Below are 17,404 nucleotides of genomic sequence, written 5' to 3'. Positions count from 1 at the left end.
ATGCTTTCTGATTTCATGAAGCCTCATTATTCTGATACCAAAGCTGACTAAATGCATCTTAAAATACAATATCTCTTATGAATATAGATGCCAAAATCCTCAACAACATATAAGGAAATCAAATTCAACAGCATATGAACAGAATTATTCCCCATGACCAAGTGGGATTTATCCCAATAATGCAAGGGTGGTTCAACATAAAATCAATCAATTTAAAATATTCCATTAATAGAACTAAGGAAAAAACTGATGATCATCTCAATTAATGTTGAAAAGTTATTTGACAAAGTACAATGCCTTTACAAGATAAGACCTTTCAGAAAAAGTAGTTATAGAGGGAAAATTCCTCAACCTGATAAAAGTATTTGTAAAAAAAAAACAAACAAAAAACCCAGATCTAAATCAAATGCAATCATTTACCTATGCGTCTTAGAACAAGTCATGAACAAGTCAAGGATGCCTCATATTCAACACTGTACTGAAAGTTCTAAGCAGAACTATCAGATAAAAAAAGAAATAAAAGGCATCCAAATTGTAAAGAGGTAAAACTATATTTACAGGCAGCATAATCATATATACAGAAAATCCTAAAGAATCCACAAGAAAGCCTATGGGGTCAAAAAAAAAAAAAAATCAGAAGCATTGCTGGGTACAAGACCAACACGAAAAATCAGTTGGGTTTCTACACACCAGCAGCAGTGTGAAAAGGAAATTAAGAAAGCAATTTCATTTATGTTATCAGAATGAATTAAATACCCTGAAAAGTGCTCCTGAAAGAAAATGCTGCTGAAAGCAATTAATAAAGACTTAAGTACATGAAAAGATGTTTCTTATTCAGACAGTAAGACTTAAAATTAAGATGGCAATATTACCCAAAGTGATCTACAGACTCAACACAATCTCTATCAAAATTACAACAGCCTTTTTCTTAGAAATGTAAAAGCTGATCCTCAAATTCATACGGAATTTCAAGGGGCTTGTCATAACCAAAACAATCTGGATAAAATAAAGTTGAAGTCCTAATAACTTCCTACAGGAAGGAAGGAATTGTAGGAACTTACTACAAAGTTACAATAGAAGAATATGTACCAGTATAAGGACAGAGATACAGCCACATGTAATAGAATAGAGTGTCCAAAAATGAATTCTCACATACATAGGTCAGTCGATTTTCAACAAAGGTGCCAAATCCATTCAACAGAGAAAGGAGGAACTTTTCAAAACTGGTGTTGGAAAAACGATGATGGTGGCTTAGTCACTAAGTTCTGTCCGACTCTTGTGACCCCATGGACTGTAGCCCGCCAGGCTCCTCTGTTCATGGGATTTCCCAGGCAAGAATACTGGAGTAGGTTGCCATTTCCCTCTCCAGGGGATCTTCCCCACCTAGGAATGGAACCCAGGTCTCCTGCATTGTAAGGCGGATTCTTTACTAACCGAGTCACCAGGGAAAAGGACAAACTTCAAAAATGGCGGGAAAACGATAACCACATGCAAAATAATGAAATTGGCTACAGCAGCGGTGATGGTTACCCAATATTGTGAAGTACTTAATGCCATGGAACTTCACACTTACAAATTATTAAGGTGATAAATACTATGTATGTTTTACCACAATATCCTCATTCCCCCCTTTCCCCCCAAAATGAGGAGAACCCAGTGAACCACTGGACTGGCAAGATGGAAAGGGGCTCTAGAATGAATGGTACTGAAGTTTTTTGGTGGGCAAGACTGCGTGGACGATGCCATTCACCAACACAAGGACTACAGGAGGTTAAGAAGCAGGTCTGCGGATGAACTTGAGTTCAAAGGTACCTCAAAAGTGGAAAACCAATTGGACATGTCTTCTAGGCAGCTGGCCCTGGAGCAAGAGAGCTGTCTGGTCAGGCAAAGAGAGTTGTGAACCATCAGCAACTTGTAGGTAACGGAGAATGCAAATCCTTGGGAAACACCAACATGCAAAAACCGAGGGAGGTAAACTTCCTTCCCTCCGCTTTTGGGTCCCAAGAAGGCTAGTCCATACCCTAAGCAGGAGGAGCTTACCGACGCTTTAAGTGCAGCTGCGCCTTTCAGGCTCACGCAGACGGCAGACGGCCGAGTCGTAGCTCGAGAGGAGCGGCTGAGAAGGAGCGAAGTGCGCGGGGCCTGAGCCCCAGGCGCTAAGAAGCCACAGCACCTGCACGTCGGCTCACGCGGGCGAAGAAGCTAGCGGGAAGCCCAGGGCACCCGATCTGCATCTCGCCCACGGCACGGAGAATCCCTCTCCTGGCCCGCCGCCCTCCCAGCCTTCCGATTGGCGGAGAGGACTATGGGACCTGGAAGTTGTCTTTGTCCGGCGAGGGCTGCCCTTCCGGTTCCGTTGGGTCCCCCTTTGGCTCGGGTTCCCTGCCCCTCCCCCTTCCCGGAGCCCCGAGGGGCCGGAGCTCCTGGCGGTGCCGGATCCTGACGGTGGCCTTCCCCCGGGTCTGTAAGTGCGGAGGCGGCCGGAGCGCCGGGTAGGGGTACAAGGTCTCTTAAAATCGAGCCCCCTTGGGGCCCTGGATTGGCCGGGACCTGCACCGGGATGGGGGCCGAGGGGCTGGCCTAGGCACGGGGGTGCTTACGGAGCCCTTGGCCCGGCCCCTGCTATGCCCCGCCCCTTTCCCTCCCCTGACTCTGGAGTGGGGAGCCTAAGGATGCCCCCAGGGACCTCCTCCGGGGACCCCAGGCGAGGGCCAAGCAGTTGGCTTTAACCCGACTCTGGCATCTTCTAAGAAGTGCCAGTTCTCGGCCAGGGCAAGGCCTCAGTGCCAGCCTGCGAGGATCACCGTGGAGTGCAGCTAGATTACCCTTTTGCCACTGGCTACAACACCTTTTTTATATCTGGCGCCTTGTCAGGCACTGGGAATTCGTAAGACATTGTTCTAATTTTCAGGGTCAAGTTTGGGAACCAGATAAAAACAAATGAGTGCTCCTGCGATGTACATATCAGTCATATATATATGAAACGTTCAAGGGGCAGTTGCTGGGGAGGTTGAAGAGACTTTCAGTTTCACTTGGGGATAAGATGGAGAAGAGATTTTGCGCTCAGAGGAACAGTTGCAGTGCTGTGAAGGAATAGCAGCATAACTTGTGTGAGAAGAGCAGGAGAGGGTTCCAGGGCTCTTGTGCAAAGCATAAGATGTGAAGCTGGGAAAGTAGATGGAAGTCCAGATAGTGAAGATTTACTCCTAAAAGAGGTGGGTACTTGTGAAGAGTTTTGAGCAGGAGACTAGTGTGGTCAGGTTTGCACTGTAGAAAATCATCTTGTTCTGGAGGTCAGCCTATAAGATAGGAATTTCTAAGAACTGATTCTGGACTCTTTAGCTAAAGTCTAGATGTTCTTATCGGAGAAGGCAATGGCACCCCACTCCAGTACTCTTGCCTGGAAAATCCCATGGATGGAAGGGCCTGGTGGGCTGCAGTCCATGGGGTCGCTAGGAGTTGGAGACGACTGAGTGACTTCACTTTCACTTTTCACTTTCATGCATTGCAGAAGGCAATCGCAACCCACTCCAGTGTTCTTGCCTGGAGAATCCCAGGAATGGGGGAGCCTGGGGGCTGCCGTCTCTGGGGTCGCACAGAGTCAGACACGACTGAAACGACTTAGCAGCAGCAGCAGCAGCAGCAGCAGACATTCTTATTGGAGATTCTTTTGAAGGTGTAATGGGATCAACCTAGTGAGAAGTAACGAAATCCCAAAACCGAGTTATGATAGTGTTATTAGAAAGAAGGCAGGTATACTGAAGGGAAGGGCTTCCCTGGCAGCTCAGCTGGTAAAGAATCTGCCTGCAACGCAGGAGACCCCTGTTTGACTCCTGGATTGGGAAGATCCACTGGAGAAGGGATAGGCTACCTACTCCAGTATTCTTGAGCTTCTCTGGTGGCTCAGATGGTAAAGAATCCTTCTGCATTGTGAGAGACCTGGGTTCGATCCCTGGGTTGGGAAGATCCCCTAAGAGGGCATGGCAGCCCACTCCAGTATTCTTGCCTGGAGAATCCCATGGACAGAGGAGCCTAGCGGGCTGCAGTCCATGGGGTTGCGAAGAGTCGGACATAACTGAGAGTACCTAAGCACACACATGCTGTAGGACATGCTATTAAGACTCCATAATGAATTGGATGTTGAGGGTGAAAGAGGTATCAAAGCTGAGTCTTAGGTTTCAGGCCTGTGAAATTTGAAGAATGTTAATGCCATTATCAGCAATAAAACCATAAGCATAGTGTAGATGACCAGTTCATTTTTTGGATATTTGAATTTAAGGCCTGATGGGATAGCCACATGGAACTGTCCAGTACAGAGTTGGAAAGACAAATCTGCAGCTCCGCCTAAATGCCGTGGCTTGAGGTAAAAGTCTGAATCATCTTAAAAGCACAGAGGTGGAAGCCATGGAAATAGTTGGTATCAGGAAGGGGTTATTGACAAAGAAGGGAATATTTGGGGAAATGGGACTGACTAGTTAATAGTAGTTGATATAGTAGCAGAAACAGAAGTAGATGATAAAATACAATGATAAAATGTAAGGATTCCAGCAACCAAGAAGTCTCAGAAATCAAGAGAGGAGAATACTGAGAAGGGTCCACTGAGACAACGGATGCAGAGCCTTTGGAGAATGAGAAAGAAAAAAAAAAAAAGATTGCATTTCTTTATCAAGAGATCATGAGTGACTTTTTACAAAGCAATTTTAGCAGAATGATGAGGTGATAATATGCGAAATAATGGAGACCTCAGGTGATTTGGTATCAAATGAGAATGAAAGAAATGCCACACGTTGGATATTGACAGGCTTTATTATTGATCTAACATTTGCTTACAGAGCACAACTCCAGGCTCTATCGTAAGTTCTTTTAAAAAGTAATTTAAAACATTAATCTACTTTTAAATTAATTTAATTTTCCATAACAACATATTGTTGTGGAAATATTAAGTCATATTATCATGTTAAGTACTGTTATTCTTTGACAGATGGGACAACTGAAAAAACAGAAGTAGTTACGTAACTTGCCCAAGATCATACAACTAGAAAGTGGTGGGGCAGCATTTTGATTCTTGGAAACCTGGTTTTATCCACTGTACTAAGCAGTGATTGAACATGGGAGTCAAAAGAATGGGAAAAATTTAAGCAAAGATAGACTCTTGATTAAAAAATTGGAGAGGCTTAGAAGAGATCCAGATTGAGAAGGTAAGTAATGGATTTATGTTTCTGTTATGGATTTATTTTTCATTTCTTTTCCCTTAGATTCTCTTCCAATATGTGCCATTTTAGGTCAGTTTCATTCATAGTTAGGTCAATTTATGTCATGCTTTCATTTATTAACTTATCCAAATCAGGTCTTCCCTTTAGCTTCAGAGCCATATCAGCTAGCTAATCGATCTTCTCCTTACTGTCATGCAGGCTCCTCTGGTTAAACATTTTAAGACCTGACCCATGGTCATTTCCCCCAGCATTTCCTCGCTTATTGAATGACATTCTGTCAGACATCCAGTTTCTCAAACCAAATACCTAGGATTCATCGTGACCTTTCATCCCTTGTTCCCTACCTTGGTTATCAAGTCCATCAGTTCTTTGAGATATCTCTGGAATCTGTTAAAATAAATCCATATTATTTCTTCTCAATTTCATATTATTCAGTTCAGTCACTCAGTCGTGTCGCTCTTTGCGACCCCATGAACCGCAGCACGCCAGGCCTCCCTGTCCATCACCAACTCCCAGAGTCCACCCAAACCCATGTCCATTAAGTCGGTGATGCCATCCAACCATGTCATCCTCTGTCATCCCCTTCTCCTCCTGCCCTCAATCTTTCCCAGCATCAGGATCTTTTCAAATGAGTCAGCTCTCTGCATCAGGTGGCCAAAGTATTGGAGTTTCAGCTTCAACATCAGTCCCTCCAATGAACACCCAGGACTGATCTCTGTTATTCGGGCCCTGGTTATTTCTATATCGCTCTGTTAGAATAATAACATACTAACAGGTTTCCTTGTCTCCACATCCACTGTTGTCAGAAGTTTTCTCCACAAGGTTTTATTTTTGACTTACTGAGTTTTAGCCGGTGCAGGAGTTTAGATAACATGCATTACAAATGATAGGGTAATAGCCTAGGGCAGTTATTTTTTATTAGATTGAACTGAGGTTGGTGGTGGTTGGTGATTTAGTCTCTGAGTTGTGTCCGACTTGCGACCCCATGGACTGTAGCCTACCAGGCTCCTCTGTCCATGGGATTTTCCAGGCAAGGATACTGGAATGGGTTGCCATTTCTTTCTTCAGGGGATCTTTACCTTGCAGGAATTGAACCTGGGGCTCCTGCATTGCAGGGACATTCTTTACCGACTGAGCTACGAGGGAATCCGAATTGAGATTAAGTTTGGTTAAAATTAGCCATGTTGTTGTTATTTAGTCACTAAGTCATGTCCAACTCTTTGCAACTCCATGAACTGCCGCATGCCAGGCTTCCCAGTCCTTCACTATTTCCCAGTTTGCTCAAGCTCATGTCCATTGAGTTGGTAATACTATCCAACCATTTCATCCTCTGCTGCCCTCTGCTACTCCTGCCCTTGATCTTTCCCAGCATCAGAATCCTTTCCAATGAATCATCTCTTTGCATCACGTAGTCAAAGTATTGGAGCTTCAGTTTCAGCATCAGTCCTTCCAATGAATATTCAGGGTTGATTTTGTTTAGAAATGACTGGTTTGATCTTGCTGTCCAAGGGACTCTCAAGAGTCTTCTCCAGCACCACAGTTCCAAAGCATCAGTACTTCAGTGCTCAACCTTCTTTATGGTCCAACTCTTACATCTGTACTTGACGACTGGAAAAACCATAGCTTTGTCAAATGGACCTTTGTTGGCAAAATGATGTCTCTGCTTTTTAATACACTGTCTAGGTTTGTCACAGCTTTCCTTCCAAGGAGCAAGCATCTTTTGATTTCATGACTGCAGTCACTGTCAGCAGTGATTTTGGAGCCCAGGAAGATAAAATCTGTCACTGCTTCCACTTTTTCCCCTTCTATTTGCTATGAAGTGATGGGACCATATGCCATGATCTTATTTTTTTGAATGTTAAGTTTTAAGCTAGTTTTCTAATATCACCTCTCTGGGCCAGGAGCTCAGAGGCCCAGGGGTCATGGGCCACCCAGGCCCTGTTGCTTCCCTGGGCTCCTCCCCACAGCTCCCTGCTGAGAAGTGGATGCAAGCCAAGTTAGGGGTCCCAGGTCAGGCGCAGGGAAGAGTCCTGTGAACCGCTGCACTCTTGCCTGGCCAAGGAAGGACCATGTGCAGGGAGGATGAAGATTTAGGAAATTTTTAAATAGAGAAGGTAATAAAACATTGAGAAACCAAGACAGGTGTTTTGAGGAAGTCAGCCTTAAGAAACTAGCAAAAACTTAAGGACTAAGCTTTGAAGAATGTACTTACCTTTTCACAATTTACAGAACCCTTAAGCAACACATCAGCCAAAGAATGGCAGAAAAGTGAGGCCAGTCGTTAAGTCTCTTGCTCACTTCTGTACAACAGTTTAAGAAGAGTGAGCTAGATTTATTCAACATAAATAACAAGATTTATTAAACATAAATAATTCTTAAAAGCAATAAGTGAAAAAAGAAAGTTGCAAAATATATATAGTTTGTAATTTTACTTTTTATTTTCTGTGGCTGGAAGTGTTATATATAGAAGTGTTGTCTTAAAAGTGGAGAGGGAAGGAGATTCATTAAGGAAGAAACTGAGAATCAACTGACTGAATGGAAGGAGGCTGAGAAAGGGGACTTTTACTTTATCTATATTCAAAAGTTCTTCCAGGAACGGTATATTTCTGTAATGTTACTTACAGATTGTATAAACATGTTGTAAGTAAAAGAGTGAGCAGTTGGAGAATGTAGTGTCATGAAAGTTACCCAAAAGAAGAAAAGGATTGAGTTTTATAGAAAGGGTGTAGTATATTACAGTCTCTTTGAAAAATGGCATATGGTGTTAATGAAAGAGGAAGGATTTCGAAGTAGTTGTGAGTGCTAAGTTGAAAGATAAAGGTACTTTTATGAGGTAGATGAGAAAACAGACTGAAAGTTTTTCCTTATCAGTATCATTAGAGGCATTTGAGACAAGAAACGTGGATATTTTCACACTGTCCCTTGCTTGGCAGTGAACGTTGTTCAATCTAAAATATTCACTGATCCTTTTGGGTTACTCCTGTTTGAACAAAGGGAAATTTCAAATCAGCTGCAACATTTGTTATGGAAATGATTATAGAAGAATTGTGTAAATATAAACAAAGAGAAAGTGATTTTAAGTGAGATTATTCCTATTTCATTGATGTTTGGAAAGTGGGTCATTTAAAACTTGCTAAGAGAAACTCAGCAGTATTCAGACTTAATCACAGTAACCCAGACAATAGTTGATAAGGACCTGAACTATGCCAGCGGTGGCAAGCATACAGAGAATTTGGAAATCTTTCTTTGAAAAGAACCAGCAGAATGTGGTGACCAAGTCTCGCTAGTCTACCTAGTCAGTTCTGTACTTTCAGTTCCTAGGAGGTATGCTATAATCTAGAATTATGTGAGTGATTTCTATGATAATAATGAATAATTGCTATTACAGTTACAAGTTAACTACAGTTGGGGAGTCTAAAAATCAAATATATTCATAATTTTTATTTATTATGTTTTATTTATAAATGGCATTGTTTCATCCAACAAAGATGAATACACAAAAGATAGAAAAATAACATGAAGTTAAAATAGATGAGAAAGGTAAGACAAGGATAGTACATAAATGGTTACTATTAAAGCCCTCTAGACTTGACACAAATTTGGCTTTAAGTTGTATTTTTTGTTTTTAAGCATAAGCCTTTTATTGAAGCATAACTATACAAAAGCATATCAATCATCAGGGTACAGTTGAATGGATATGAATGGAGATCACAGTTAATATTCATAAGATAAAACTTCAGCTAGCCTAGTTCTGTCATACGTGAATTTTGGCATCATGTCGCTCAGGCATAATTTCTACCTTTAGCATTTAATACTTTACACCTTTCTTAAATAAGCAAGTGATTTATGTTCACCAAGCATGAATTTCCTCATAAGCAAAGTGGAGATGACAATAATACTTACCTCATAGAAATTTTGAAGATTAAATGGGTCGATTTGGGTATACCTCGTACTCAGCAAGTGTTCAGTAAAGATTAGGCATCCTTTTTCTTATTTTTAAATAGAATTAAACTAGTTCATATGAAACAAGTACTCCTTTTTATTTGAACTTTTTAAACTTTTGTTTAAAATTTCATTTTATGTTGTCAAGACTATTTTTTGGAAACAAACCCTAGAAAGAAATTTTCCCCAGGGCACTCAAAAACAGTATTACGATAATGAAGGGCATCTCTACCATAGCTCAATAGTAACTTCATAGGGAACATTAAGAGTTAGTTACAGTTTTTATTCAATGAGTTGTGTAAAAAATAACAGTTGGTTCTTGACCTCAAATAACTAACCTTCTGATGGAAAGAGAAACTAGTGACAGGAAATTAACGGATGAACTCTGTGGCCTGGAAATAAGAGTTTATTAAAGAGAGACAATAGAGTGGGCCACATTAAGGAAAACTTCTTAAAGGAGAAATAACTTTTCCTCACATTCTTGGACTACAGTAGACAAATCAAGTACGTCCCTGAGATAACCTGTCTGACTGCTCCTGTTGGTAAGTTGCTTGAGACTGATGAATAGGAGGTAAATGAAACTGTATTCCAACTCCTGTCTTTGGAGCTTCAAGGAACAATGATCCCTGAGGAGAGTTGCCTAAAGTAATTCGAGTACTATCATGTTATAGATGGAAGCAATTAGTGCTTATTTTTCAGTGTTACTAGGAAAGTGCCGTTGTTGTCATTCAGTTGCTCAGTCTTGTCCCGTTCTTTGTGACCCCATGGACTGCAGCACACCAGGCCTTCCTGTCCTTCACCATCTCCCGGAGCCTACTCAAACTCATGTCCATTGAGTCGATGATGCCATGCAATCGTCTCATCCTCTGTCACCTTGTTGTCTTCCTGCCCTTCTGCCCTCAGGGTTTTTTCCAGTGAGTCAGCTCTTCTCATCAGGTGGCCAAAGTATGGAAGCTTCAGCATCAGTCCTTCTAGTGAATACTCAGGGTTCATTTCCTTCAGGATGGACTGGTTTGATCTCCTTGCTGTTCAAGGGACTCTCAGGAGTCTTCTCCAGCACCACAGTTCAAAATGCTGACCTGTCACTAAATTCAGGACAAGCTAAACCTCTAAGAAATAGTGCCCCTTTTGTTTGGCCATTTGAACAACAGTTATTTGTATAATTTCTAGTTATGAATTGGGACATTCACCACTGCCAGATCAAGTATGTCAAGCAACCATAATTGCTAAAATTGACCAGTGATGGATAATACTGTTGCGCCACTTTCTTTACTAATATATTCCCATGTCTCCGAGATTTTTCCTTTTCATCTGGTATTTACCATCTCTTCTCTGATGCTACATATGCTTCTCTGCATCCCTCCTCTCTCATCTTCACTGTGACTATAATTTTTCTGTACAGAGTGCCATACAAAGATGCTTGTAATTTATGTATAAATGTGTTTAAATATACCTGTGCCATACCAGTCCCCCCTCCTAAGTCTCACCTCTCTTTCAGTGATATTTTAATTCAGGTGAACTCCTAAGTTTAGAACCTTTGCATATTGCTTTTTTTCATTTTGTGTCTCCCACAAGTTTTTTTTTCTTTTCCTTTTCCTTGCTCCTTGTACCCATTCATTTGTAGGCTCTCATAGCCTCAGACTTGTAATGCTTATGCAGACACTGCACTGGTCTTCCTAACAGCAAGTCTTCCTATTACTGTCAAATGAATCTTACAGGATCGACAAATACAAACTGAGCACCTGCTATGTGTTTAGTACTATATTAGGTGATGGGTATACACACCAGTTTGAACAGAATAGGGTTTGCCAGTAATGTGGATGCGTTACTGCTGAATTTGAAACCAAAAGAAAGAGTGTTTCACCCCAGAAGATGCAGATTCCCAGCATTAGCCCTATTGAATGGGGCAGAGACTATTCTCTCTAATGCCATGAAGCTTGCAGTTTGAAGGGTATTACTGTTAGTATTTTGAGGTTACAGGTTCAGTAGAGAGAACTGTTCTGATCTAAGGGGTTAGGGAAGGGCCTCAGAGGAAATAAGAGAGTGAGAATTGGCTGGGAATAGTGTTCTGGACTAAAGAAACACCTGTAGTAAGGCTTGGAGGCAGTAGAGTGCTATTATGAAGTAGGCGCTGAGCATTGTGAGTGAGACCTGTATTCTGCTGTCACAAGCTCGTACTCTGTGGGCCTTTGTAACTCACTGTTCTAGAACATAAAACTCTAAAGATTGGGCTTCAGGAGCCAGATGTCACTAGGAACTGTTGCTCATGATTCTCAACTATGGAGTTGATGGAGACACAAAGTTCGAGGTGAACTTACTGATGTACTGAAATTGTGGAGCTACTTCTCACAGGTAGATCTTATATACCCACTGATCTCACAGAAGATTGGTATATAGACAAGGTGTGAGTTTATTTTTACTATGACTGGTGGGCTGTCATTGTAAAAATAATATGTTGACGACGTCTTGTTGACATGGCTAACTCATCCTTCCCTTTAGAGTGACACCCGGGAAGCAAAGTAAGAGTATGGAATTAGAACATGGGGACTTTCTCCAAAGACATTGCTTTATAACAGGACACATACGCAGTTTTTACAAAGCAACCGTCTCCATGGTTGGTTGGTTTTTGCCAGTGTTTACCATAATTATTATTAAATTTACTTGATCAGTTTATATTGGAGAGGTTAGTCTTCATCCAGGAGATGACAGGAGGTCGCAAAAGGATTTTAGGCAGGGGTTGGATATAAACAGATCTATGTTTTCAAAAGATGACGTGCGGTGATGTAGGAGTTGGTTTAGAGGTAATAGAAGCTGGAACCAATGGGCATTTATGAATGAATTTGAGTAGTCCAGTTGATGAGTAATGATGGATGAATGGGGATAAAGAAGAAAGAATAGCACCTAGTAGGGATTAACTAGATCCACTGTACTTTTACTCAGATTCCCACCAAGTGACTCATCTTGTTTTTCTATATCAAATATTTACTTCATATATCAACAAATGTTTCTTAGGAAAGAATTTAGGTTTGTCCAAAATGCAAAGAGCAAAGACTTGTGCCTTTGACACTGTCTAAAAGTTGTCCTTTTAAACATGTGACTTTCATTGTATTGCAAAAATACTTGTATGAGTAAATTCACATCAGTTTAGACAGAAGAGGGTTTACCCAGGAATGGGACAAGCAGTGCCATTACAGTAAAATTCAAAGCAAAGGAAAATAGTGTTTTGTCTTTGAAGAAGGAGGTTCACAGTATCATGCAAAATAAAATTGTCACTTCTTATTACTGTATTACTTGATGGATGTTTTAGGAAGTTCATGAAACCTGACAGAATTCTGATTTGAGAAGCAAAAGAATACACTTGGAATAACTCAAGCACTGTTCTTGTATTAAGCATCTTAAAAAGCTGAATGAATGCCAAGCTATTTCCGCTAATATAAGCCCACTCCTTTAGCTGCAACTGACACTTGATGTTGGTGAGGAGTCATTTTTAACAGCCTTCAAAAGCTGTTATACTAGCTTCCTCTTTCAAGGGAAATTTCATTCAGATACATATGAACAGGTATGACAACAGATTTGTTTTTGGAAGGAAAATCCAGGTTTTCTTAATTGTTTGAATTTTCTTCAATTCATCCTTTTTACATTTCTGTTCTTTAGGTCTGCCAAAATGTCTGAAAGATCAGATCTCCTTCACTTCAAGTTTGAAAATTATGGAGATTCAATGTTACAAAAAATGAACAAATTAAGAGAAGAGAATAAATTTTGTGATGTTACAGTTCTCATAGATGATATTGAGGTACAGGGGCATAAAATTGTGTTTGCTGCAGGTTCCCCCTTCTTAAGAGACCAGTTTTTACTGAACGATTCGAGAGAGGTGAAAATCTCCATATTGCAGAGTTCCGAAGTGGGGAGACAATTGCTCTTGTCGTGTTATAGTGGTGTGCTGGAATTCCCTGAGATGGAACTGGTCAATTACTTGACCGCTGCGAGTTTTCTTCAGATGAGTCACATTGTAGAACGGTGCACGCAGGCCTTGTGGAAGTTTATAAAGCCAAAACAGCCAATGGAAAGTAAAGAGGGATGTGAACCACAGAGTGCTTCTCCCCAGTCGAAAGAACACCAGGGGGATGCCAGAGGCTCCCCAAAGCAGGACTCACCTTGTATTCACCCATCTGAAGACAGTATGGATATAGAGGACAGTGATATTCAGATCGTTAAGGTAGAATCTATTGGGGATGTATCAGAGGTTAGAAGTAAAAAAGATCAGAACCAGTTTATTTCTTCTGAACCCACTGCTTTACATTCATCCGAGCCCCAGCACTCTCTGATAAATTCAACTGTGGAAAACAGAGTAAGTGAAATAGAGCAAAACCATCTCCACAATTATGCCCTCTCTTACACAGGCAGTGATAACATCATCATGGCCGCGAAAGATGTCTTTGGGCCTAATATTCGAGGTGTAGACAAAGGCCTGCAGTGGCATCACCAGTGCCCAAAGTGTACCAGGGTGTTTCGTCACCTGGAGAACTACGCCAACCATTTAAAAATGCACAAACTCTTTATGTGTCTACTCTGCGGCAAGACTTTTACTCAGAAAGGCAACCTTCATCGACACATGCGTGTGCATGCCGGCATTAAACCTTTCCAGTGTAAAATCTGTGGGAAAACCTTTTCTCAGAAGTGTTCCTTACAGGATCATCTTAACCTTCACAGTGGAGATAAGCCCCATAAGTGTAACTATTGTGACATGGTTTTTGCACATAAGCCAGTTTTGAGGAAGCACCTTAAACAGCTGCATGGCAAAAACAGCTTTGATAATGCCAATGAAAGAAATGTGCAAGACCTCACTGTGGACTTTGATTCTTTTGCGTGTACAACAGTCACAGACTCTAAAGGGTGTCAGCCGCAGCCTGATGCGACACAGGTCCTGGATGCAGGTAAACTGGCCCAAGCTGTCCTGAACTTAAGGAACGATAGCACTTGCGTGAATTAAATAGGGCCTTTGTGCTCCTAACTAGAACTGACTACAAACGTGGCAATAGTCTGAGTCTTCTTAGGAGTCATTTCGCTAATTTGACGTCTCCAGATCCTCTGTGCAGGTCGTAGGGGTGAGTCAAAGCACTAACAGACCAGGCAACTTGCCACTTGGAGTGGTCTTGCCTGCCTTTTGCCCTTTCCCATGTTCTGTTTTGAATTATTTATCCTGTGATGTCTGTTTTCCTTTCCCAAGGAGTACTCCATTTGTCTACCTAACATCAACTTATGTCTTAGACTGACACTATTTTAGACTTTCCACTGGGCACATTCTGAAGGTACCAAGAAGTTAATAACATCACCTCCACTCCACCAATAGATGCTATGCTAAGAGAAGCAAGTAATCTTTTTCTTTGGTAGGAAATAAGCTGAGATATAAGGTGATATTGCTATCAGCCTGAATATGTGATAGAACTTCTAGTTCTATCAGAACCACTGATAATTCATCTATGTCTGATAAATGAATGAATCTACTTATCCTGGAGCTGGCTATAAAGAAGTATTTTAGATTATTCTGTGCTCTTTTCAACAGTTTATGGGCCAGCTTCATGTGATTGAAGTTGACATAGACCAGAGTACAGTATTTCCCTTAATACCTGCAGATAGGAATCATCATTGAGGAGCATAACCAACAAAGGGTAGTAGTTGTACAACAGTACTTATTTGGGAGGTCTTCTCCCGAAAGAAGTCAAATGCTTATAATTATTCTGTAGCTTACTTGGTGATGCTTTTGGAATCAGGATTGCTCCAGGTACAGTTTAAGTGTGCTAACATATAATGGTCTCTCTAAAAAGGGGCTATCTGGAGTCAGTCTCTAGAATTTGTTATAGAAGTTTGCTATTGCTAAGGTGAGTTTGGCCTTCAGAGTTTTGTCCAGTATATTGTAATAGTCTTTGAATTCTCATTTCCTTGTGTACCTTAATTTCTAAAGTGGATGAAAAAAGTGGGTCACAGAAGGAGCAGTCAGAGTTTTGCATTTAGTTGTTCCTATAATGGTACACAGTCCCACCTCATCCCCTTTGACAGATCAAATACAAAGTTGACTTTCAGTTATGGAAAAACAAAACAACTGTTTTTCCTAAACACATGTTCAGAAATAAAATTTTGAGTCTTACTCGTTTCTGAACCATGAGTTAGATTTAGATAATAGGAGTGTCTGAGTCCATAGAGAATCTTAAGAAATCATTTAGCCTGCCTCTCTTTTTTTAAGTTGGGGTATCCAAAGCCCAAAGAGGTAGCCTGGCCAAGGTTGGCCACAGTAGACTAAGTAGGCTAAATATGAGCTAAGGTCTCCTCACTTCTCACTGTCCCTTGGCTTAAAAAGATTTAGTACATGATCAAGAACACTTTAGCAAAAAGTTCCTAGTTTGTGCTTTCTCTCTGTGCATCCCTGTTTGCTTTCTAAGACAGCCTCGATTTTGCAAACAGAACAGTCATAGAAGGATTTATTTTTGTAAGGTAATTATTTTTTGGTTAGGATGAATATTACATTCTTCGTAAGCAAGCAACTGATTTGCTGGGTGTTGATTAGGAATAGAAAGGACAAGTAACAATGTGAGAAGGATCCAAATGTGAAACTAATTTTGTCTGGAAACAGTGTATATTTTCCGTCAGGATTTCCTGGTTTTTGTTTCTGAACTGTGAGAGTCCATGTATAGATGAACCAAAAATTAATTTTGAGTAGTCAGAGGGTATTCTTAAAGTTGTTATAATTTGATGCATTTACATGTGAATCTGATTTGAAGTATAATTTCTACCATTTGTTAAAAGGTTTTAAATGAGAATAAAATGGAGTGGTAAGACTAATAGGTATCTTATGCCTAATGTCACTCATTATATGATCTAATGATGCTACCTAGCATTCTGGTTTTTATATGATCCAGCCAAAGAGTACCAATTCTATGCAATAGTGAGACACTAATATGTTAACCAATGTTTCACTCTTTTCTCTAAACATCATTTTATCACAGGGAACTTTCAAGTTGGGGGTGCTTGCTTTGCGTAAATTCATGTCTTGTTTTGTTACAGAGTTGAAGACTAAAAGGCATGGCTTCAAATAAAATTGGTCTCTTTGGTTGGAGACTATTTCTGGATTCATTCAGGCATTCAGGAGACATTTATTGAACACATATTATTGTTAGGCACTATGCTAGATACTGAGAATTTGAAGATAAGATTGTTACGGTCTCTGCCCTCACAGAGCTTACAGTCTCATGTAGTCTTAGTGAGATAAGGTATCAATTTGGTTTTATCCTAGGAAGAATAAAGAAAACTGCCTTGCTTTCTTTGATCACTTAAAATCAGCCTCTTTATGGTTTTATATGAGTAAAACTTGTAGTTCTCACCTTTTTCAATTGCAAACCACTGAAGTGGTTTACAGTCTCCCCTATTTCTTGGCTGGAGAGATGTTCTGTTTCTGTGAGACATTTTCTTAATTTTGGTGGTACTTGACTTTTTGTTTATACATGTTTCTTAGATTATATGCAAAGTGATCAATTTACTGATATCGAATATGTTTTACAGAGGAAGATGACTTTCAAAACTAGTTGTATTCTTGTAGTGGAGGAAGATTTTTTAAAGCCTTAGACATTCAGCATTTGTGTTTTATGGATCCCCAGGATAACTAAAAACGAGAGGGTTCTGTTTTCCTTTGTTTGGTTTTTTAAAAAATCACTGTGTCACAGTTATTTATTTATTATTTAATTTTAAAGGCAAACTCCAAACTGAAGTGGCTCTGAGGTAAATCAGATGTGGTTTTAATTTGTTTTAGTTTATTAGAAGATCTATAAATGGAGGGTGATCACCATCACTACTTATAAAATAATATCCTAAACAAACAACCCAGAACATTTTATTTCAGCTGGTGAATAGCTGTTCTAAATCTGTTGTATGTTAGACATACTGTGAACTACCTCTTCACTTATTATGGGGAAGTTTCCTTAATAAAAGTGTGACAATTTAAAGCTCTGGTGTCAATGGTTTATTTTCTCTCTTTCCCTCCTGTTTCCCATTCCAATTGCTTGAATTTGAACACAGGAATGCTTTCTCATTCTTATTCTTGAAAAGACATGTTAATCAAACATGCTGAGCTTGGCTTCAGAAGCAAATCTGGGCTAACAAAAAATTGTTATCAGGGTCAATTACTTCTTCCTGTACTGTTGATTGAGGGGATGGAGCAACTGCTTTTAAGAATTGGTTGAGATGTTTCCTTCATTTAG

The 17,404-nt window shown here is 40.4% G+C and overlaps 2 protein-coding genes across 5 annotated transcripts in view; one reads left to right on the top strand and one right to left on the bottom strand.

The window, feature by feature from the left end:
* Window positions 1–2,285, bottom strand: part of RABGAP1 (RAB GTPase activating protein 1) — a 161,463-nt gene extending 159,178 nt beyond the window's left edge. For both annotated transcript variants that reach the window (XM_018055735.1, XM_018055739.1), the window contains exon 1: window positions 2,041–2,285. The gene's annotated coding sequence lies outside the window, so the exon portion shown is untranslated. The remainder of the gene's footprint in view (window positions 1–2,040) is intronic.
* On the top strand, window positions 2,356–17,149 carry ZBTB26 (zinc finger and BTB domain containing 26). 3 transcript variants are annotated; one of them, XM_018055732.1, is made up of 2 exons: window positions 2,356–2,464; window positions 12,810–17,149. In XM_018055732.1, the coding sequence occupies exon 2, from the start codon at window positions 12,820–12,822 to the stop codon at window positions 14,143–14,145; it is 1,326 nt and encodes a 441-aa protein (XP_017911221.1). In that variant the 5' UTR covers window positions 2,356–2,464; window positions 12,810–12,819; the 3' UTR covers window positions 14,146–17,149. The 3 variants fall into 3 exon arrangements, with proteins under 3 accessions (XP_017911221.1, XP_017911222.1, XP_017911223.1); XM_018055733.1 differs by having other exon boundaries at window positions 2,366–2,492; XM_018055734.1 differs by having other exon boundaries at window positions 2,372–2,460.

Source organism: Capra hircus, chromosome 11 (assembly GCF_001704415.2).
Source record: "Capra hircus breed San Clemente chromosome 11, ASM170441v1, whole genome shotgun sequence".
NCBI lineage: Eukaryota > Metazoa > Chordata > Mammalia > Artiodactyla > Bovidae > Capra > Capra hircus.
The sequence above is the reverse complement of the archived record's forward strand: the minus strand, read 5'-3'. Positions and strand labels throughout refer to the sequence as shown.